Source organism: Schistocerca nitens, chromosome 2 (assembly GCF_023898315.1).
Source record: "Schistocerca nitens isolate TAMUIC-IGC-003100 chromosome 2, iqSchNite1.1, whole genome shotgun sequence".
In the NCBI taxonomy this organism is placed as follows: domain Eukaryota; kingdom Metazoa; phylum Arthropoda; class Insecta; order Orthoptera; family Acrididae; genus Schistocerca; species Schistocerca nitens.
Window position 1 is genome coordinate 4,592,529 of NC_064615.1, and position 24,177 is coordinate 4,616,705.

The 24,177-nt window shown below is 39.0% G+C and overlaps 1 protein-coding gene across 1 annotated transcript in view; it reads left to right on the plus strand.

Moving 5' to 3' along the window:
- Positions 1-24,177, plus strand: part of LOC126235667 (ATP-binding cassette sub-family C member 4-like) — a 311,483-nt gene that overhangs the window by 190,987 nt on the left and 96,319 nt on the right. Inside the window, exons 10-12 of the mRNA XM_049944390.1 lie at positions 10,377-10,663; positions 13,461-13,644; positions 14,786-14,941. Of these exons, the coding sequence (XP_049800347.1) occupies positions 10,377-10,663; positions 13,461-13,644; positions 14,786-14,941 (627 nt within the window). The remainder of the gene's footprint in view (positions 1-10,376; positions 10,664-13,460; positions 13,645-14,785; positions 14,942-24,177) is intronic.

Genomic DNA, 24,177 nt, shown 5'->3' on the forward strand with positions numbered 1-24,177 from the left:
TGACCTCCTCAGTGCCAACCAGCATGGATTTCAGAAACTTCTATCATGTGAAACCCAACTTGTTCTTTTTTTAGATGATATACTGAAAGCTTTGGATCAAGACAATCAGGTATATGCTGTATTTCTTGATTTACAAAAAATATTTGACTCGGAACCACAACTACGCTTATTGTCAAAAGTATGATCAAATGGGGTGTCAAGTGAAGTTTGTGTCTGGATTGAGGACTTTTCAGTAGGGAGTACGGAGCATGTTGTCTCGAATGGAGAGTCATCGTCTGATGTAGAAGTAAATTCAGGTGTGCTCCAGGGAAGTGTGTTGGGACCCTTGCTGTTCATGTTCTATATTAATGACCTTGCAGACAATATTAATAGTAAAATCAGGCTTTTTGCAGATCATGCAGTTATCTATAATGAAGAACTATCTGAAAGAAGCTGCATAAATATTCACTCAGATCTTGATAAGATTTCAGTGTGGTGCAAAACTTGGCAGCTTGCTCTAAATGTTCAGAACTGTAAAATTTTGCACTTCACAAATGAAAAACATAGTATCCTATGACTATAATATCAATGAGTCACTGTTCGAATTGGCCAACTCAAACGGATATGTGAATGTAACACTTTGTAGGGATATAAAATGGAATCATCACATAGGTTCAGTCGTGGATAAAGCGGGTGATGGGCTTTGGTATATTGGTAGAAAGCTGGAGAAGTGCAATCAGTCTACAAAAGAGATTGCTTACAAATCACTCATGTGATCACTTCTAGAATATTGATCAAGTGTGTCGGACTCATACCAGATGGGACTAATGAGGGATATTGAACGTAGACAGAGAAGGGCAGGATGAGTGGTCACAGGTTTGTTTAATCCATGGGAGAGTCTCACGGAGGTACTGAAGTATCTGAACTAGAATACTCTTGAAGATAGATGTATTCTACCCAAGAAAGTCTGTTAACAACATTTCAAGAAACAGCTTTAAATGATGACTGTAGGTATAAGTATATACCACTCACATAGGGACATAGATTAGAATAATTACTGTACACACAGAGGCATTCAAACAGTCATTTTACGTGTGTTTCATACGTGAATGGAACAGGAAGAAACCATAGTAACTGGTACAAAGGGACATACCCTCTGTGTGCAGAGTATAGATGTAGATGTGTAACGACCAAGATGGGACAATCACAATAAAACGTGCTGAGGGTGGCATACAGATCAAAAACATCACAACGCAGGGAAATCATCTATCTCCCTTACTATCCAACTGTGCATCAAAGAAACATTGATGAAAATAAAATAAAAATTGTAATTTGGATTAAAATTTCATGATGATGTTGCTATCCTCGGTGAAAATGAGGACAGATATTGCAGGAACTGTTAAATAGGATTAACAGTCTACTGAGCACAGAATAGTACAGAATACAGATGAAAGTAAACTGATGAAAGACATAAGTAATGAGGAGCAGCAGAAATGAATTAACATTAAACTTAAAATCGAAATTGGGGACCAAGTAGTAGGCAAAATGAAGAAAGATAACACATGATGGACAAAGCAAGGAGGATATAAGAGCAAAATAACACAGGTTAAATGGGATTTCTCACTGAATTAAGTCTTCTAGGATCAAATGTAGACATTAATTTACAGAAGTAATTTATGGAAATGCAGATCTTAAACACAGCATTGTATGGAAGTGAATCACAGACTGTGGGAAAACTGGAAAAGAACTGAATCAAAGCACTTGAAATGTAATGCTACTGAAGTATACTTAATATTAAGTGGACTTATAAGATATGAGAAGTGACTCTGCAGAATATGTGAGGAAAGGAATATATGGAAAACAACACTGACTACAAGAAAGAACATGGTGATAGGATGTGTGAAGACAATAGAACATAACTTCTGTGGAACCTGAGTGAGACAAACAGGCAAAAAACTTAGAGGTAAACAGATGTCATAGCCAACAAATAATTGAGGATGTTGCGTCTGTATGTTACTGTGAAACTGTGGAGTCGACACAAAGAAGAAGAGACAGCAAGCAGCATTAAAGTTTATCAGTGTTGTCACCAAAGCATGTCATTTCATTTACAATAATTAGCCTTAACTAATTAAACTACTGTCCACATAACAATCAGTTTTCAGACATTGTCATAGATTTAGTTCACATATACATTGAGATACAAGGTTGTACTGATTATCCTTCTCTTACCAGTGAAAGGTAAACACATGTGTTGATATAAAAAGTGAAGATAAGAGATTATTAGTTTTTTCTGTTCCAAAAACAAACTTATGGCTATATACACTAACAGTTTTACAAGGAAACATTACATTTGAAATTTTCTATTAAATAACAGCATTTCTGTATTAATAAACACTTGGGTTCATTCTTTAATATATTTAAATTAGCTATCTTCAGATCAACTGGTAAACGGTTGTAAAAAAAATAGTTATCATTGCATGTGGACTGCTGTATGCTGCCTGTTTATTGCTTGTAATTCTGTGAAAGTTTTCCCTTCCTTCTGTGTTGTAGTTACGTGTATTACTGTTCATTGCATTATGTTCTGTATTTAGTTTCACAAACATGATTGCCTGCAGAATGTACACAGAATAGAGGCTAAGTATTTTAAATTTCATGAAAATTTCTCCAAATGTTCTCTCTTGCTTACCATAGCTACAACTCTTACTGCTTCCCCCTCCCATAAAGCCTGCCTGTATAGACAGCTGTTGCCTCACTCCAGATCTGAATAGCATACTGAAGATGTGGATGCTGTTGTTGTTGTAGTTGTTGTGATCTTCAGTCCTGAGACCAGTTTGATGCAGCTCTCCATGCTACCCTATCCTGTGCAAGCTTCTTCATCTCCCAGTACCTACTGCAACCTACATCCTTCTGAATCTGCTTAGTGTATTCATCTCTTGGTCTCCCTCTACGATTTTTACCCTCCACACTGCCCTCCAATGCTAAATTTGTGATCCCTTGATGCCTCAAAAGTTGTCCTACCAACCGGTCCTTTCTTCTTGTCAAGTTGTGCCACAAACTCCTCTTCTCCCCAATTCTATTCAATACCTCCTCATTAGTTATGCGATCTACCCATCTAATCTTCAGCATTCTTCTGTAGCACCACATTTCGAAAGCTTCTATTCTCTTCTCGTCCAAACTATTTATCTTCCATGTTTCACTTCCATACATGGCTACACTCCATACACATACTTTCAGAAACGACTTCCTGACACTTAAATCTATACTCGATGTTACCAAATTTCTCTTCTTCAGAAACGATTTCCTTGTCATTGCCAGTCTACATTTTATATCCTCTCTACTTCAACCATCATCAGTTATTTTGCTCCCCAAATAGCAAAACTCCTTTACTACTTTAAGTGTCTCGTTTCCTAATCTAATTCCCTCAGCATCACCCGACTTATTTCGACTACGTTCCATTATCGTCGTTTTACTTTTGTTGATGTTCATCTTATATCCTCCTTTCAAGACACTGTCCATTCCATCAACTGCTCTTCCAAGTCCTTTGCTGTCTCTGACAGAATTACAATGTCATCGGCGAACTTCAAAGTTTTTATTTCTTCTCCATGGATTTATTTATTTATTTATTCCATGTGATCTGTTGGTACACAGTGTGTTGCAGATGTCGGAAAATGTCATTTAACATTGTTAACATGTATTAATGTAAGCCTATAGTATTCTAATGTATTATATTGCTCAATGTTTTCAATTTAGCACAAACAGCAAGATTACTTGTCTAAGTATTCATTTACAGAGTAAAAACAGTGACACAACAAATATGACTTCACGGCTTTGCTAAATTCTATGTTATCTTCAATGGACTTAATATTAGTGGGAAGATTGTCGAACAGTTGGAGGCCCATGTGGAAAACTCCCTTTTGACACAGTTGAGTATTTGTACGTATAACATGCAGGTTTGCGTTTTTCCTGGTGTTGTGTTCATGTATTTGATTATTTTTTACGACTCTGGGGTCAGTTGGCACTATATGTTTTCTGAAGAATTTTAGAGTCTCAAGAATGTAGAGGCAAGGCAGTGTTAGGATTTCTAACTTTCTGAAGATGGGTTTGCAGGAGTCTCTGGGTTTGCTCCCATTAATAATCCTTAATGCTCTCTTCTGGATTCTGAATGTGCTCAGAGCAGTTGGAGCATTTCCCCAGAATATTACACCATATTTTAGGTGGGCTTGTATATAAGCGTAGTATGCACTGGTTAATGTTTTCAGGCTAGTACATGTTTTCAGCACACTCAATGCATAACAGCCAGTACAGATCCTGGCATTTACCTTTCCTGTATGTGTATTCCATTTCAAGTTATCTTGAACCCACAGACCTAGGAATTTGAAAACAGTGTTGGTATCTATTGACTGGTTATTTATAGTGACAGATGGCTGAGAGTAATTTGCATTTTGTGTTGTGTGGAAATTCATGGAAGCTGTCTTTTTGGTGTTGATGGTTAATCTGTTGATTTTTGCCCAATTGCTGAGTTGATCAGTAGCCACGTTCACAGCTTTTTGCACCGCCTCTGTATTCTCCCCTTTGAGGAGTACAGTTGTGTCATCAGCAAAAATTATTGTTTTGTGTGCATCAACATTCAGGCTCAAGTCATTAATATACAGGAGGAAAAGTAGGGGTCCCAATACTGAGCCCTGTGGAACACCTTGCTTTACAGTTTTATTACTTGATAGTATTTCGGTTATTGAGTTGCTTTGTCTATTAGTATATTTCATGCTGACTCTCTGCGTCCGATTGGTTAGGAATGTAGCAATCCAGTTGTTTGCAATTCCTCTGATACCGTAGTGTTCTAATTTTTCCAGTAATATTTTGTGGTCAACAGTGTCAAAAGCCTTTGACAGATCCAGAAATATGCCTGTTGTGGGTTGTTTTCTATCTAACAGTTCTAAAAGCGTATTTATGCAATCATATACTGCAGTTTCTGTAGATTTGTTGCTTCTGAACCCATGTTGAGCTAAACTTAGTAAACCTTTTTTTTCAATGAAGTCCATCATTTTTTTGGACATTATTTTTTCAAAAACTTTAGAAAAGCAGGATGAGATTGAGATAGGCCTGTAGTTATTCATATCTTTATTATCACCTTTTTTGAAGACAGGAATTACTTTAGAAAGTTTCAGAGCTTCAGGGAAGATACCTGCCTGGAAAGAACAGTCACAGAGGTGAGTTAATGGTTCAGCAATTGTGTGTTCACAATTTTTGATTACAACTGCTGGGATACCATCAGTTCCAGCTGAATATGAATTTTTTAACTCTCTGAGGGCTTTTGCAACATCATTTTCAGTGACTTTGGTAATGAAAATTGACTCTGCACATGTGTGATATTTTTTGTTTGCTGGTTGGTAATTTGTGTTAGGATTATTTTGGACCAGTTTTTCAGCTATGCTTGTAAAGAAATTGTTGAATGAGTTCACCACTACTTCGGGATTAGGTATATATTCATTGTGGAGTTTGATTTCTATGTTCGTATGTGAAGCTTTCATTTCCCCTCTTTCCCTTTTTATGATATTCCACATTGCTATTACTTTATTGCTCGATTTGTCAATGTACTCATCATTCTGCATCCTTTTTGCTTGTCTTATCACTCTTCTTAGGATACATGTGTAGTTTTTATAGTATTCTGTTAGTTGGGGGGAGTCACTACTTTGTTTACATAACATGTGGAGTATTCTTTTATGTTTGCAAGAGATTTTTATAGCTGGTGTAATCCAACTCTTGTTTCTATTATTATTTATTCTTACTGGTTTTTGCGGAAAGGCCTCTTCAAAGTGGTGGATCATTTTGTCAAGAAATATGTTGAATTTCGTGTTGACATCTTTGACTGTGTACATCTCTGTCCACTTTTCTTTACTAAGGAGGGCATTTAGCTTGTTCAAGTTCTCTTGGGTGAAAAACCTTCGTAAAGTTTTAGGTGGGGCTGGGTTTGAGGTATCTTTGCTAACATCGACCTTTAGAATGACAGCTTGGTGGTCACTGAATCCTGCATTGTATACTTCTAGAGTTGGGTTAAGTTTATTTCTATTTGCAAAAATTTGATCTAGAGCTGTCTTGGATGTAGGTGTTATTCTAGTGGGCTCGTTTACAAGGCCATGCAGATTATAAGTTTTTGCAATGTTAATCAATGTTTCCCTGTTTCTGTTGTGGGTGAGAAAGTCTATATTAAAGTCACCACATATAATCACCTCCTGTTTCCACTGACTTATTTTGGATAAAAACAAGTCCATTTTTAAGAGAAAATCATTAATACTACTGGAGGGGGGACGGTAGATTGTAGCTACAATTAGATTTAGATCTGTAAGCTTTATGGCTGCACATTCAAAGATCTTATCTGTTCCTATTTCCTTTAGGGTAGGAAGTGGGCTATATTCAATGTGTTGTTTGATGAAGATGGCAACCCCACCATGTCCATCGTTTGATCTGGAGTAGTGTTCACACAATTTGAAGTTGGGTAGTGAGATTAGCTTAACCACATCAGTGCAGAGCCAATGCTCTGCTAGGCATACTACTGAGATATCACTGAGTTCACTGGTCAGCAAAATGCTTAAGTCATCAGTTTTGTTGCTCAGGGATTGGACATTGTGATAATAGATTTTCAGGTCTGAGTGTGGTTTACTCAGGGGGCTCGAAGTCATATTTACTGTGTCACTGACCTTTAGTTTAAATTGTGCTGTATTCCAGGTATGCAGACTTCTGAGCAGTTGTGCTGGTTCTGTTGGTCGTCCTTGGGTGCCATCTCATCTTCCAGGTGGGCCTGAAAAGTATCCACATGCACTTCACACTGTTGAGGCATCACATTGACGTTTTGGAGGGATGTCTCGATAATGTTCACCATCCCATTTTTGATCCTTTCAGGTTCCTGACCTTTTTGAGGGGTCAGGGGGTTTGTGTTTCGTCTTTGTGACTTCTTGACCCATTTGTCTAGTGTAGTTTGCACAGTATGGCCACTATTACTCTTTTTATTTCCCATCCTGTTTGTCTTTATCCAATTGCTTATTAGCGTCTGTTTATGGTTTCTGACTTTTGGTTTCTTATTGTCACTCATAGTTGTCAAGAAGGCCAGTCTACTGCAGATAATCTCCTTGCCACATTTGTTTAGGTGTAGGCCATGTGTTGTGAAATGGTTTCTGGCTAGTCTCTCTATTTCAAAGTTCACAGCAATTCTTTTTTTGTACGCGTGTTTAGCTAAATTCAGAGCCTGAATCAGGTGGAGGTTTGCAGTATTAATTTCACTATTTAAATTTTGAACATCATATCTCCTGGGTATAGGATTTTAATACCTACTCCGAATTTTTCATTTATTTCCTTTACTGCTTGCTCAATGTACAGATTGAATAACATCGGGGAGAGGCTACAACCCTGTCTCACTCCCTTCCCAACCACTGCTTCCCTTTCGTGCCCCTCGACTCTTATAACTGCCATCTGCTTTCAGTACAAATTGTAAATAGCCTTTTGCACCCTATATTTTACCCCTGCCACCTTTAGAATTTGAAAGAGAGTATTTCAGTCAACATTGTCAAATCTTTCTTTAAGTCTACAAATTCTAGAAATGTAGGTTTGTCTTTCCTTAATCTTTCTTTTAAGATAAGTTGTAAGGTCAGTATTGCCTCACGTGTTCCAACATTTCTACGGAATCCAAACTGATCTTCCCCGAGGTTAGCTTCTACCAGTTTTTGCATTCGTCTGTAAAGAATTCGTGTTATTATTTTGCAGCCGTGGCTTATTAAACTGATAGTTCGGTAATTTTCACATCTGTCAACACACCTGCTTTCTTTGGGATTGGAATTATTATATTCTTCTTGAAGTCTGAGGGTATTTCGCCTGTCTCATACATCTTGCTCACCACATGGTATAGTTTTGTTAGGCCTGGCTCTCCTAAGGCCGTCAGTAGTTCTAATGGAATGTTGTCTACTCCCGAGGCCTTGTTTCGACTCAGGTCTTTCAGTGCTCTGTCAAACTCTTCACACAGTATCGTATCTCCCATTTCATCTTCATCTACATCCTCTTCCATTTCCATAATATTGTCCTCAAGTACATTGCCCTTGTACAGGCCCTCTATATACTCCTTCCACCTTTCTGCTTTCCCTTCTTTGCTTAGAAGTGGGTTTCCATCTGAGCTCTTGATATTCATACAAGCGGCTCTCTTTCCTCCAAAGGTCTCTTTAATTTTCCTTTAGGCAGTATCTATCTTACCCCTAGTGAGATAAGTCTCTACATCCTTACATTTGTCCTCTAGCTATGCCTGCTTAGCCATTTTGCACTTCCTGTCGATCTCATTTTTGAGACGTTTGTATTCCTTTTTGCCTGCTTCCTTTACTGCATTTTTATATTTTCTTCTTTCATCAATTAAATTCAATATTTCTTCTGTTACCCAAGGACTTCTACTAGCCCTCGTCTTTTTACCTATTTGATCCTCTGCTGCCTTCACTACTTCATCCCTCAAAGCTACCCATTCTTCTTCTACTGTATTTCTTTCCCCCATTCCTGTCAATTGTTCCCTTATGCTCTCCCTGAAACTCTGTACAACCTCTGGTTTAGTCAGTTTATCCAGGTCCCACCTCCTTAAATCCCACCTGTTTGCAGTTTCTTCAGTTTTAATCTACAGTTCATAACCAATAAATTGTGGTCAGAGTCCACATCTGCCCCTGGAAATGTTTTACAATTTAAAACCCGGTTCCTAAATCTCTGTCTTACCATTATATAATCTATCTGATACCTTCTAGTATCTCCAAGATTCTTCCATGTATACAACCTTCTTTTATGATTCTTGAACCAAGTGTTAGCTATGATTAAGTTATGCTCCGTGCAAAATTCTACCAGGCGGCTTCCTCTTTCATTTCTTACCCCCAATCCATATTCACCTACTATGTTTACCTCTCTCCCTTTTCCTACTCTCGAATAGAGATTAACTTATCTAAATGTTTTTCACCATTTTATTTCACACACAAAAACAATATAAACACATTACTTTTTTTGTGTTACCAAATTACATTATGGCAGAATTGGTAGAAATGCCTCCCTCCAACATCAATACATGTTCCAAGGTGAAAAGAGAGATAGACAGCCATAAGAGAATGTTTAAAAACAAAATATTGAACATAATGTGTCTAACATATAAAAATTTAAAAAAAGAACTCACCAGTCATAAAATTTTCAAACCTTCGACATTTTTGGTGCCCTGGACATTACCCTGCACAGAACTAAAAGAACTATAACTATCCAAGCTATTCCCAGATGTATGGTAGCCATCACTTTTATGCAACGTGTTCCCGGTTCTGTTACCAACATACTGAAAAAAAAAGTGCAAATTAAGAATGAAAACAGGGAACAATTTTTTTTTCTTTTTTTATTATTATTATTATTTTAAGTAAGACAGTTGAAGACAACAGATGGACAGAGTAAAACTGCCTGAAGCACTTTTGGGAAATTGAAAAGTTTTCAAAAGTAATCTGCCTGAAATGGAAAGTTTGAGTCAGTGTGACTTATAAGTTTTGACATGTGGTGAGTAATTGAGAGAGGCGTGTTGAGAATTTACTAATTAGAAAGGCAGGAAACCAAATAAATGAATCAGAGAACAGACTAGAGTGAAGATGTAATTATGAGTCCTATGAAAACTAAAATGGAGAAGCACAATTCCTTATATTAATTTGATTAAGAACAGTTGTTGGGATTGCTCATGGGTCATAATGCTGGCTGAAAATGAGAAAAAGTGATTTGTGATATTTAGTGTACAATAATGGGAGATGAAAACTTAAAAAAAGAAAACATCAGATTCAGGCACTTCTGAAGATCATATTAAGTAGATAAAGGGAAGAAGAAGTATGTTAAAGCAGCATGATGGGGAGTTATTTTTTTACATTAAGATCAATAACAATAAATGGATACATTATGAGATAATGTCATTCTGCCTGCTACAGAGATCTGCTTGTGCAGAAAACCTCATTCCCCAGTATAAGGCTCTCAACAATCTGCCGTCATCTGTCTGATAACACCACCTTCATGTATGCAGATCTGCCCCTACTTGGACACTGGCTTTTGCCACTTGTCAGCAGTCACCGAAAGCAAGCAAGACATCTGGCAGTTGTCTTAATGGAATGTTGTGGGTTTTACCTAACATAATTCAGAGAGAACCCAATAACTATGTATTTATTCGACTCTTTAAAATATTTCTCACTTAATTACAGACTTCTGCTATATGAGTGCAGAGGAATTATTATCCAATACATTTTAGGTTATGATTTTGCATTTCTTTTTTGTATAACAGTTGACATCATACCTGCTTCACAAGACCAATATTTATATTATGTTTAAAGTGCTGGAATACAAATTGTATAACAGTTCTTTCTCCTATTTAGAGTTCTCTGCTTCATGTCCTTCTTGGAGAATTGCCACTTAGTGGAGGCACTGTGGCAGTTGGTGGAGATGTATCTTATGCATCACAAGATCCGTGGCTCTTTGTAGGCACAGTGAGACAGAATATACTCTTTGGACAAGAATACGAGCCTAAAAGGTACCGGGAAGTTGTTCGAGCATGTGCACTTACAAGAGACTTTGAGCTATTTCCACAAGGAGACAAAACAATTGTTGGAGAACGTGGTGTGTCACTAAGTGGTGGACAAAGAGCACGCATTAACCTAGCAAGGTTAGTTTGCAACTGTGGCTTATGTTTCATATAAACAAATCTTTCTGATATATTTAAAACTTGACTTTTGTTATTAATGTTTATTTGTAATCTATGTACCTTTGATACAAGTGATGAAATTAATACAGATTGCCAGTTCTGATGTTGAATCTGAAAGTCGCAACAGCTACAGTAATGAACACAGTAGTCCCTGTGACCATTCAGGAACTACTGATGCTAGTAGTTACAATTTTGGGTTCCAGAATAGGTATTAGCTAAAGTCATACCAAAAGTATAAATATAAAGTGGTATAAGTGGCAATAAATAATGAGTATTGAGTTCTGAGAGCCATAAGTTACATTTCCAAGAGCAAGAAATGTGTAGAAAGAAGGTACGGCGTAGATCATGACATGTGGAAAATAAAGGAATATCATTCTTTTTTAAGTACACTACAATGTAATACTTCTTCCTCCCAAGCCACCAGAAAATACTGTGACAACCTCAACGTTCCTCAAAAAAATGCTCATATTACATTATAATTCATGTAATAAGAATCTATGCTAAATGAAGTGTTATATATTAGAAAACCTATTTTTAAAGGTATCTCATTCATGATGCTTGAGAGTGACAGATAAGGGAACACAATTCACGTTAAAATTAATGTGCATTCTTAGCTACCACAGAAATAATCCCAGTATGTCTCTTTAAACATGGAATAACAATAAGGAAAGGATAGATTGTTACTGACCACATAGACTAGGCACTGAGTCGCAGTCAGGCGCAATGAAAAAGACAGCTAAAACATTAAAGTTTTTGAATAAGTCCTTCTACTGTAGTAGGAAACACACACACACACACACACACACATTCACACAAGCACAAATCTCACACACGCGAGCACAGTCTCAGGGCACTGGTGCTTAGAAGAAAATTCCAAACAGAATCTTACAAGACTTCCATCAGGCCCTAGTGCTGTGTTCCAATTTTAGGAACTTCATCTGTTTCTCAACATCACTTACTCTTAATACGTACATCCCTCATCTTTTCAGTGGTGTGGTAATCAAACTGAGGCAGTATTCCTTGATGTTTCTTTTGAAATAACATTGGAATATGGAGATCAGCAACTCTTCTTGTTGTTTGATACCCTAATTTTCAGTTCCTGTGTCATCTTTGGGCGGGTAGACATTTACACGGATGCCACTGACAGCATTTACATGAGACTAGCATTTCCTTGAGTTTTACGAAACATCTTTGGATAAAATTCTGTTCCGGTAGTTATTGAAGTCTTCATGTATTATACACCCAAAATGAGTTTAGTTGTTTCCATCTATTATATGCCTAAGTTTAGTTTTACAATAATTATACAGTACTCTCTGTTTCTTTAGAAGTTTCTTTACAAAGACTGGAGAGCCCTTCCCACCATGAACAGTTGTACTACGTACATAACCCTCCAGTATTTGGTCAACTATACTTCTAAACTTCAGCAACATTTCCTCTACTTGCATCTACCCAGGCTTAAATGTTTCAAGTTACTCCTTGAGATATGACCTGAACCAAATGGAACAACACTGGGATGAGTTAGAGACATGACTTCACTCCATACCCCAGTGTCTAACATCACTACCTTCTCTGGTTTTGGCTCTTGAGGAAGAATAGGCTGCCATTTCTCCACAGGTATTCAGACACCCCATTGTAAGCATCCCCAGCAGTGTTGAAGTTACCATAAAGATGAAGGGTGGACACCCTCCATGTTAATGTCCACTAATAGGTGTCCAAATTCTTTTGCTCAGATAGTATGTATTAGAGCTTATTTTTGAGCAATTTTTTCAGTATGTGATTCCCTTGTCACTTATCAGTCTATCACACTGCCTAACAATTTGTGGCTATGTATTAACTTCAGAAATGAGTCATCTATCCTGAGATTAATTTCTTCAGCTGGAGCTGTTTTATTTGTACTGATCCATCTTACTGCCATTTGCAAACAGGTTGTTCCAGCTGAACTTCTTATCTGGTTTTCCTGCATTCTGTGTAATTAATGTTTTGTCCTAGTTCTTCCACTGTTCTGGAATTTGCTACAATCAATGCAATGTAAATACGTTAGTTCATCTTATTTCCTAAGTTCTTGAGCACTTTGGAATTATATGGAAAACTTTAAGTCCTCTTTCGAGAATCAGTGATGAGTAGACAACATCGATTTCACATTTTTTTTGTGGACTTCCTTGCACTGCCATGCCAGTAGATATAGAGGTTTCTCCTACAGTTAATGCTCTTCTGTGAGTTTGTGTGTCAGTGACTGATGGTTTCTGTTTCTCCTGTGCAGCTGTGTTTCTCATAACTAGAACCATGGAAAATTTTTCCGTGTACTCCTTGATTATTTCAGTTTCCTCCTCAAGGATTCTGCTTTCCTTTGCCAGATGAAATCCAGAGTTTTTTTGGTATTTGTGTGTACCTTTTTTATTTGATTGTAGTTCCAATTTGTTTATCATTTTCCTTTAGATTTGACAATATTGAGGTTTATGAAGTTGCACGAAGTTGCTGTAATCCTTTCTTGATGAATGCTCATGTACCTAATATTTTAGATCGCTCCATTGAACCCCATGTTTCCATCAAATCAATTTTCCTGACATTCGGACATCTCACAGAACAATCAAGAAAAGAATTAATGGACTTAATCTAGTCACAACAAGTCTTTTCCATGTTCCCTAGATATTGGAGCAACCCTTTTATTTTGTATATGTTTCTTAGAAAAAGATAAAGTCATTAATATATGGAACCTCCAGTACAATCTATTTTTCTACATGTTTGTTTTGTGTTTCAGGGCCGTGTACCGTAAAGCTGATATTTACCTCTTGGATGACCCTTTATCAGCTGTTGATACACATGTTGGAAAGCAACTTTTTGAGGAGTGCATAAGTTCATATTTGTGTACAAAGACAAGAGTTTTAGTTACTCATCAGTTGCAGTACTTGAAGGAAGCTGACATCATTGTTATTCTTAATAATGTAAGATTGTTTCTGCTGATTAACATACTATCAGTTTAGGACCTTAAGTTGCCCTCATCAGCAGGTAAACTAGTAATGTGTGTACACGAACATCAATAATCCTCTGTAATTAGTAGATGAGTCGTGCCACATTTTCTGAAAGGCCAAACCATTCAGTAGGACAGTGACATATAATTACATACCCAGCTCCCTCCTAGCTGTGATTTTGTGGATTTTATAATTTTATTAGGGAAATTAATTGGTATTGTATTAAGGGATTCTTGTGGTATGCATGGAACCATATCTAAAAGAAAAAAAAAAGTCAGTGGTGAAACATTAGATGTGATATCCCTCAAAGTTTGGAGCTTGGTCTTTTCCTCTTCTTGACCTACATACACAATTTGTCTGGTTCATTGGAGGAGTTTTCAAAAAATGTGATGTCCGATGATTGGAGTTGTATAATGAAAAATTGCCCAGATACATCCTTGCCACACACAGAGAATAATGGGACAGGTCAAAATGAACTCACATTGGGTAAGGCTCTGTTTGTGAAGTTCTTATGTTTCCAGATGCACAATAAAATGAGGTAGCAACAGCAAATGGATAAGTTAATGAATTTCAAGTTGCCCTCTCTCGTACATCACCTGTCATTCATCAACATCTTTGCCTCTGTACTTCCGCCTCGACTGACATCTCTGGCCAAACTCTTTGCATTTACGAATGTGTGCCTGTGTCTGTATATGTGCGGATGGATATATATGTGTGTGTGTGTGTGTGTGTGTGTGTGTGTGTGTGTGTGTGCAAGTGTATACCTGTCCTTTTTTCCCCCTAAGGTAAGTCTTTCCGCTCCCGGGATTGGAATGACTCCTTACCCTCTCCCCTAAAACCCACATCCTTTTGTCTTTCCCTCTCCTTCCCTCTTTCCTGATGAGGCAACAGTTTGTTGCGAAAGCTTGAATTTTGTGTGTGTGTTTGTGTTTGTTTGTGTGTCTATCGACCTGCCAGCGCTTTCGTTCGGAAGTCACATCATCTTTGTTTTTAGGTATACAATTACATAATAAATATAATAGAATATAAAAAACAATTTTAGAAGATACAGTATTATATACAAATGCAAATATTACAAGATACAATATTAATGTACAAATGCAATACTCTCCAGGGCAAAATTGAAGCTCAAGGATCATTCAGTGAACTGGTGAACAATAAAACTGCATTTTCTGACATGCTGGCAAGCAACCAAGAAGACGTCGATACTAAAAAACAAGTCTCCAGAGATAAAAATATGAAACCACAAATTTCAGTGGTATCTGTAGATGTAAGTACAGTACATGTTCCTTACTGAACTAATCAAACATGCTGTTGTCTTTTAAATTTTTGAATGAAAAAAAGTTGTTGAAATTTTATAGTGGAAGTCATATTTCTGATAGGGTACAAAAAGTGACTGACTACTAAGGACTGGGAGTAGAAGCTTTAATTGTATCATTATGAGGGTTAAGGGAAACAACCAGGGTAGCCTCAAACTTCCAGTCCAGATGTTCTTTAATGCAATTATTATTGCACATAAGCTGATAATATTGATGGATTCCTTTATGGAAAACAAATATACATAGACTGTTCACCAAATGGCATTACAGATGGCATCGTAAGGCAATGTCTACAGTGGTTGAGATTAGACTTGAATGGGTAATGAGTCATGCAAAGACAGCCTGACTGCTAATTGAAAATATTGACAGCCGGCCGAAGTGGCCGTCCGTTTCTAGGCGCTGCAGTCTGGAACTGCGAGACTGCTACGGTCACAGGTTCGAATCCTGCCTCGGGCATGGATGTGTGTGATGTCCTTAGGTTAGTTAGGTTTAACTAGTTCTAAGTTCTAGGGGACTAATGACCTCAGAAGTTGAGTCCCATAGTGCTCAGAGCCATTTGAACCATATTTTTTGAAAATATTGACAGGAAATGTGAGGACTACATTTTCATGTGATCAGCATGATTAGATTAGATTAGATTAGATTAATACTAGTTCCATGGATCATGAATACGATATTTCGTAATGATGTGGAACGTGTCGAATTTTCCAATACATGACATAATTAGGTTAATTTAACAACATACTTAAGTTAATATAACAACTTTATTTTATTGTGTTTTTTATTTTTTTTCCTTAATTTATATCTAAAAATTCCTCTATGGAGTAGAAGGAGTTGTCATTCAGAAATTCTTTTAATTTCTTCTTAAATACTTGTTGGTTATCTGTCAGACTTTTGATACTATTTGGTAAGTGACCAAAGACTTTAGTGCCAGTATAATTCACCCCTTTCTGTGCCAAAGTTAGATTTAATCTTGAATAGTGAAGATCATCCTTTCTCCTAGTATTGTAGTTATGCACACTGCTATTACTTTTGAATTGGGTTTGGTTGTTAATAACAAATTTCATAAGAGAGTATATATACTGAGAAGCTACTGTGAATATCCCTAGATCCTTAAATAAATGTCTGCAGGATGATCTTGGGTGGACTCCAGCTATTATTCTGATTACACGCTTTTGTGCAAGTTTCGGGGGTTAGAATAGGCCCGCGGTATTCCTGCCTGTCGTAAGAGGCGACTAAAAGGAGTCTCAAACGTTTCGGCCTTACGTGATGGTCCCCTGTCGGGTTTGACCTCCATAACTCAAAATTTTTCCGAAGAGTGAGCCGATTGGGGAAGGGCGCCTTACTTGGTGCATTGTGTCCATCTTGCGTTGAGAACTTTCGCCAGCTTATTCGTCATTGCGTTGCAGTCCTGCCCGCTCTACATCTCTTGGGCATGGATACGCTCCTGCGTGCCCTTTCTGCCAAGCAATGTGCAGGGCCACTTTCTGCACTGACGGCGACCATGGACCACATGTCACCTAACATCCAGCACGGTAGCCAGTCCGTTGTGGTGGGGCCGCCATGTACCCTCTTGGTTGTAGCCCCCTGACAACACAGGGATCGCTCTACTGATGCCTGCGCTGTTAACTCCCCACGTATGCCAAGGAGTAGATGCCTATCCTCCTGGGGTATTGGGACTCCCGGCAATGGCCATCCTGCCAGGTGGCCTTTGCTGTGGCTGGGTGGCGCCCGTGGGGAGGGCCCTTGGTCGGAGTAGGTGGCATCAGGGCGGATGACCCGCAATGAAGTGTGGTACATCGTCTCTCGCTGGTGGCCAACCGCCAGCAGTCTCTAAGCGTTCTCGGGCTCAATTTAACGCTCAGAAGTACGATCCAAAAACGTTCCCCTCCCTGGCCTCACCGTGGGAGGAACGTAAATCTCAGGATGGCAGTAGCAGTTATTCGTCCCAATTCTTAGTTTGTACGAGAGCTGATGGGGAGGCTTTTCTCTCCACAAAGCCTCAGTTCTTCGTCGAGCATTTAGAAGACAAGTTTGGGGAGGTGGAGGGCTTGTCAAAAATGCGCTCTGGATCGGTCCTGATACAAACGGCATCCTCTGCCCAGTCACGACGGTTACTTGCTTGTGACAAGTTGGGGGATGTTGCTGTTACGATCACACTGCATAAGAGTTTAAATATGGTCCAGGGAGTTATTTACCATAACTGGTTGTGTTGATCCCATTGTTAAGTAGTTAAATAAGCTAAAATGGGATAAAGTAAGATTATAAAAAGTGCAACAGTAACAGACCCGTCACAAATTAAATCAGGACATGGTTTCGTTACAGTAGATAGAGAAATAATTCAGACACAGACATAAAAAAAATTAAATACAGACATTGAAGAAATCTCAGACAATAAAGCAAGACTTATTTTAATAATAATAATAATAATTTAAAAATAATGTATCTCTTGTTGTAGATCATGTGGTCCAGTTGGGCACAAATGTGAATAATAATAAAATATTTTCCATTGTAATAATTCAAGCTTATACACCGAAAAGTTCACATTCTGATAAAGAAGGAGAAGACCAATATAGAGAATCATACAATTAATGAATGTAAGCAAATCATGCTACAAAATGACAACAGTATGGTGAAGTTAGACAATAATTAAATAATATAAATGTGACATAAAGTTATGAGGAGGCTGGTGACCATTATTATAATAATCAGTAATCATTCAGACTGAATGGGTGACAAAGGAAAAAGTCAGACATCAGGCAAGGAATGACTTTATTGCTCATTGACGCATTTCAGAATTTATCCATCAAGTATCTACAAAAAAATCAGATTCAAAAAATTTTAGAAAACACATTGTCGAAAGCTTTGGACTGCACGTGATTGAAATCACTTAGCACAAACTGCACTACACATACCCAAGTGTGATTGCTGTTGATATGGCATTTTAAGTTGTCTGGAAAATGAAATTTGCAATCTACAGAGACAGTTCTTCAGAGTGTGGACCAAGAAGACATTTTTGCCTCCATGTGGCATTACAAAATGTTTAGTGCCACTATGGCACATCAGCTGATGTACATTTATTATACTATGAGTCTGATGGCTGTGAACCAACCTATTGTAACTGACATAAGAGAAATATTTTCTTTATACTATTGGAAATGACAAAATTTAAGTGATTAAAGCTTACACAAAATATTTGTTTAAATTCAGGGATACATGGAACCATACACTGTAGAAAGCTACAATCACAACTGTGTGATATGACAAGAGACATAAATTTAAAAAATAAAATAGCAAAGCAAACATATGCCTGTAAGTTAAATATAGGCAGTAAAAATAGTGATTATTTCAAATAGAAGAAGTCTTTTCTGCTGATGAGCACAGCCTGTTTACTTAGAACACACAGGAAATACTTTAGCACAAACTAAAGTCAGTCATGGGAGATAATACGTCATGACCATATAAAACTAAGAAATATTACTTGGTGTCATGCACCATGAAACATTAAAATTTTAGTGACTTGTGAGGCCTGACAATAGGTATAAACTCAAAGTATAAAGTATGTAGTGTAACCGTACATCTGAAAACATAAAATATGAAACACAGTTGGTAGAAATTGATGCACTGTTTGAAAATTAAACAGAAACAGAAGATTGCAACCAGAAGCACATGATGGGAGGAGCAATCTGGATGGCGGTGTAAGGAGGACGCTGGAGTGGAAGGGGTCTCGGATAACAGAGTAGGGGTGGGGACAGTAAAGTGCTGCTTGTAGAAGTGTACAGGGATGAGGTGGAGAGAGGGTAGAGCAGCTAAGTGCAGTTGGGAGATTAGATGGAGGGTGGGGAGGGGGAGGGGGGGGGACAGCTGATAAGGAAGGAAGTAAAAAGACTGTGGGTTCATTGGTGTAATAGAGGGCTGTGCAGTGCTGGGGTGGAACAGGGAAGCGGGTAGGTGGGTGTAGGAAAATGACTAATGAAGGTTGAGGCAAGGAAGATATATTGCGGGGAGAGTTCCCATCTGCACAGTTCAGAAAAGCTGGTCTTGGTGTTGCCATACCGCATGCCCTTCCCTGCTATCCCTCACTGTCCCTGTCCCAGCTTCCTCCTCACCCACACTACCCAGAGTGCTTCTCCCATCATGCATTGCTGTTCATAATATGGCCTTGGAAGCCAGAGATTGTGAGTGTGTTTGTGTAACCCATTTCCGTGGGTGCATGAGTGTATGTTGCCTAATTCAGATAAAGGCTTTTCTGGCCTAAATCTTACATGTTTGACCTCTTTTTGTTGTGCGTCATTCGATGCACCTTGGCGTACTGTACATTTTGTAGTGCCACCTGGTGGCAAAAATGTCTTCTTGCACTTTGCAGAACGTTGTCTGCCGTCTGCAAGTGTTCATCTCCCTTACAACTTGAAACACTATATCTACATGTAGCAATTGCCCCTGGGTGGATGTAGTACACTTTGTGCCAAATGATTTCAGTCAAGTGGAGTTCTATAGCTGTCCATTATTGTGTTTATAGTTTTTTTTGTATTATTTGATTTTTTGTAGATATCTGATGGTGTACATATTCTAAAATGCATCATGTGAGTAATAAAGTCATTCCTTGCCTGGTGTCTGACTTTTGCCTTTTTGATCCAGCCAGCCTGAATGCAGAACTACTGATTATTAAAATAATTACATACTTATCCTTCAGTGGAAAATTTTGGGGATAATACTAGAAATAACTATAGAATTTGCCTAACTGTAATGCTTTTCTTGAATATATTATTTTGAGAGAACATGTGTATAACAAGATTTGAAGCAACCAACTTGCATTAAAACTCAACCAATAAGTAAATTATTGGAATTTTAAATCTCTTAATCTATAGGTAGGTTACAGATCTTGAAAAGATAAATGGATAGACTGAAGGTAGATACACTATGTGAACAAAAGTATGCAGACTCCCCAAAAAAAAACATACGTTTTTCTTATTAGGTGCATTGTGCTGCCAGCTACTGCCAGGTACTCCATATCAGCGACCTCAGTAGTCATTAGACATAGTGAGAGAGCATAATTGGGCACTCCACAGAACTCAATGGACTTCTAACGTGCTCAGGTGATTGGGTGACATTTGTGTCATATATCTGTAGGCAAGATTTCCACACTCTTAAACATCCCTAGGTCTACTGTTTCTGATGTGATAGTGAAGTGGAAACGTGAAGGGACACGTACAGCACAAAAGTGTACAGGCCGACCTCATCTGTTGACTAACAGAACTGCAGACAGTTGAAGAGGGTCATAATGTGTAGTAAGGAGACATCTATCCAGACCATCTTACAGGAATTCCAAACTGCATCAGGGTCCACTGCAAGTACTATGACAGTTAGGCGGGAGGTGAGAAAACTTGGATTTCATGGTCGAGCGGCTGCTCATAAGCCACACATCACGCTGGTAAATGTCAAACGACGCCTTGCTTGGTGTAAGGAGTGTAAACATTGGACAATTGACTGTGGAAAAACGTTGTGTGGAGCAATGAACCACGGTAACAGTGTGGTGATCCAATGGCAAAGTATGGGTGTGGGAAATGCCCGGTGAATGTCATCTGCCTGTGTGCGTAGGGCCAACAGTAAAATACGGAGGTGGTGGTGTTATGGTGTGGTCGTGTTTTTCATGGAGGGGGCATACATCCCTTGTTGTTTTGCATGGCACTATCATAGCACAGCCTACATTTAGGTTTTAAGCACCTTCTTGCTTCCCACTGTTGAAGAGCAAATTGAGGATGGTGATTGCATCTTTCAACGCGATCGAACACATGTTCGTGTAGCACGGCCTGTGGTGGAGTGGTTACACGACAATAACATCACTGCAATGGACTGGCCTGCACAGAGTTATGACCTGAATCCTATAGAACACTTTTGGGATGTTTTGGAACGCCTACTTTGTGCCAGGCCTCACCGACCGACATCGATACCTCTCCTCATTGCAGCTCTCTGTGAAGAATGGGCTGTCATTCCCCAAGAAACCTTCCAGCACCTGATTGAACGTATGCCTGCGAGAGTGGAAGCTGTCATCAAGCAAGCTTAATTCCAGCATTACCGATGGAGTGCACCAAGAACTTGTAAGTTTTTTTCAGCCAGGTGTCCAGATACCGTATTTTGGAAATTAGTGATGGGCAGACAGATCATTTCTGTTTAGGTTAATACAGGGTTATCAGCATAAAATCAAATTGAGTTAATGTTGGAGTGGATGATTGCATGAACAAGTAGTGCAAAACCGCCAGCTTGCAACCTGAAGAAAGAAGAGGTACAAGCCATTAAGAATCTCAACGCCGACAAGAGTATATTGGTACTGCCTGCCGATAAGGGGAATGCGACCGTCGTAATGAAGACCGAAGATTATGAGCAAAAGATCCGAGACCTATTAGATCCGACAACGTACCGAAAACTAAGCGCAGATCCGACGCAACGTATCACACGGAATACGAATCGATTGATCAAGGCGTCTTCTCTGCCGGCGGACATACAGAGAAACCTGCGCAACACAGAAGCCCTACCACCTCGGCTGTATGGATTACCCAAGATCCATAAGAACAACGTTCCACTGAGACCGATCGTTAGCGCTCCTGGATCACCGACATATAAGCTGGCAAAACACTTGGCCTCTCTGCTCCAACCACACGTGGGGAAGACCGACACATACATTAAGGACTCAGGACATTTCATTGAGAAGCTGAAGAAACTGAAACTTGCACCAAACGACATCCTGGTCAGCTTCGATGTGGTTTCGTTATTTACGAAAGTGCCACTCAGTGACGCTCTGGAGCACATCGGTTCCATTTTCCCGCTAGACATCAGAAAGCTCTTCCATGCATGTCTCACCACGAGCTATTTCACGTGGAATGGCGACTTCCACGAACAGCTGGAAGGCATCGCCATGGGTAGTCCTCTCAGTCCAGTGGTGGCCAACTTCTTCATGGAACAATTCGAAGCACAGGCACTGGACTCGGCGACTTGCAAACCTAAGGTGTGGTACAGGTACGTCGATGATACTTTCGTGGTGTGGAGCCATGGTGAAGAACAGCTCGGTGACTTCCTAAGACACTTGAACAGCCTCCACGCCAACATAACATTTACCATGGAAGTAGAAAAGGACAAGAAACTGCCATTTCTAGATGTGCTGGTCACAAGGGACGGCGAAAACCTGGGACACAGCGTGTATCGAAAACCGACTCACACGGACCGATACCTGCACAAACTGTCAAACCACCACCCGAGCCAGAAAAGGGGCATGATTAGTACGCTCGTAACGAGAGCAGGACGAATATGTGAGCCGCAACACCTCAAACGAGAAATGCAACACCTGGAAACAGTCCTGAGGAGCAATGGGTACTCCACAAATTATATTAGAAGTGTAACTGAGCCAAACACTCGGCGAAGTAAGGAACCAGAAAAAGAAATGTCGGGTACGGCCTTTCTGCCATACATTCCCAGAGTGACGGACAGAATCGGCCGTATATTGCGCAAACATGGCGTAAAGACGATCTTCAAACCGACAAGGAAGATCAAAGAGTGTCTTAGATCGGCGAAGGAGAGAAGAGACCCACTTGCAATGTCGGGAATATACCGCATACCATGCACATGCGGAAAAGTTTATGTCGGGATGACTGGACGATCCATTAACACCAGGATCAAGGAGCATAAGCGACATTGCAGGTTGGGGCAGGTGGAGAAATCGGCCGTGGCAGAACACGCACTGAATGAGACCGACCACGTAATAAAATTCGCCGACACGGAAGTTCTGGCTGTAGAGAACCACTATCACACGCGCTTGTTCAGAGAAGCTGTAGAAATACAAAAACACGCGAACAGTTTGAACAAGAAAGAGGAAAGCCTTAAGGTCAACGGATCCTGGCTTCCCGTACTGCAGCGAACGACCGTCGCAGGTAGCAAGAGGAGAACCGCACCGGAAATGACCGCGGAGAAGCCCTCGGACGTTGGCGCGCCAGGTACATATAGTCTGCGCCCGCGAGCTCGGCTCCAGTTCACCACCGGCAATGGAGGGTGAAGCTTTGACAATGCCAGCCACTCGTGCTGGCGAAACGTCAGAAAAATCATTAGATGAACGTCGGCCGAAGAACCCGAGACAGAAGCCAATAGGCAGTTTGTCAACAAGTGGCCACGAAAGCCTCAACAATCCTTAGGTTAGTTAGGTTTAACTAGTTCTAAGTTCTAGGGGACTAATGACCTCAGCAGTTGAGTCCCATAGTGCTCAGAGCCATTTTTTTGTGTTTCACAGTTTTGATAAGTTGTGGAAATGACATTATGTAATAACAGAAGCTGCTGTTTAATTTATTCCTTATGTGTGTCCAATTTCACTCAAATGCCATTGTCAAGCAACCGTTGTACACAGGTCGTGGATACAGGAAAATTTCAGATGAAAAGGATGTTTGAAAACTGTACTAAAAATACAAGCAAAAATATTTACAGATTTTTGTTGACATATATAAAATGCATTGTAACTGTCTCAATAAATATTACGGTAGACAAATGGGTAGAGAAATATGTACACAATACAAAGAATGTTGTAATACTGACAAAGCAATCCATTGACATTTGCTACAGGCATTTGAGATATGAAAAGCATATAGTAAATAAAATTGAAAATTATTTTATGTAAAGCAGACAAAGAGAGACATTTGGATCTCATGGAAGAGCTAGAATTTCTTTTACATTGTGCTGAAGAACCAAACTCCATTGTGAATGAACAACGTGAACCAAAACACAAAAATATATTGAAAAATTTTGTGATATCTTGTTACAAAGTTAATACTAGTTATGTGGGCTAATTGACTGATACTAAGACTGTGGTATGTAATTAGTTAGTTTGTTACATGTTCCATAGATCATTTGAACATTGGTTCTTCTATAGAAATGATGCAGCTCAAGTCAGTTTATAAGATATGTATTCATGATTAGTGTTAACATTAATGAACACATTATTTTTAATCCTACTCTCATAACTACAGCTGAGAACAACTTTCATTTTTTTGTATTTTGGCTGCATTTTCCAAACATGCTTTTCACTTCCTTGTTTTCATGAAGTGCACAATGGTCTTTGATTGAAACCACTTGTACAATACAGATTAAATTAAACAGCAGCTTATGGTGTTACATAATAATAATAATAATACATCCAAACGTATATATG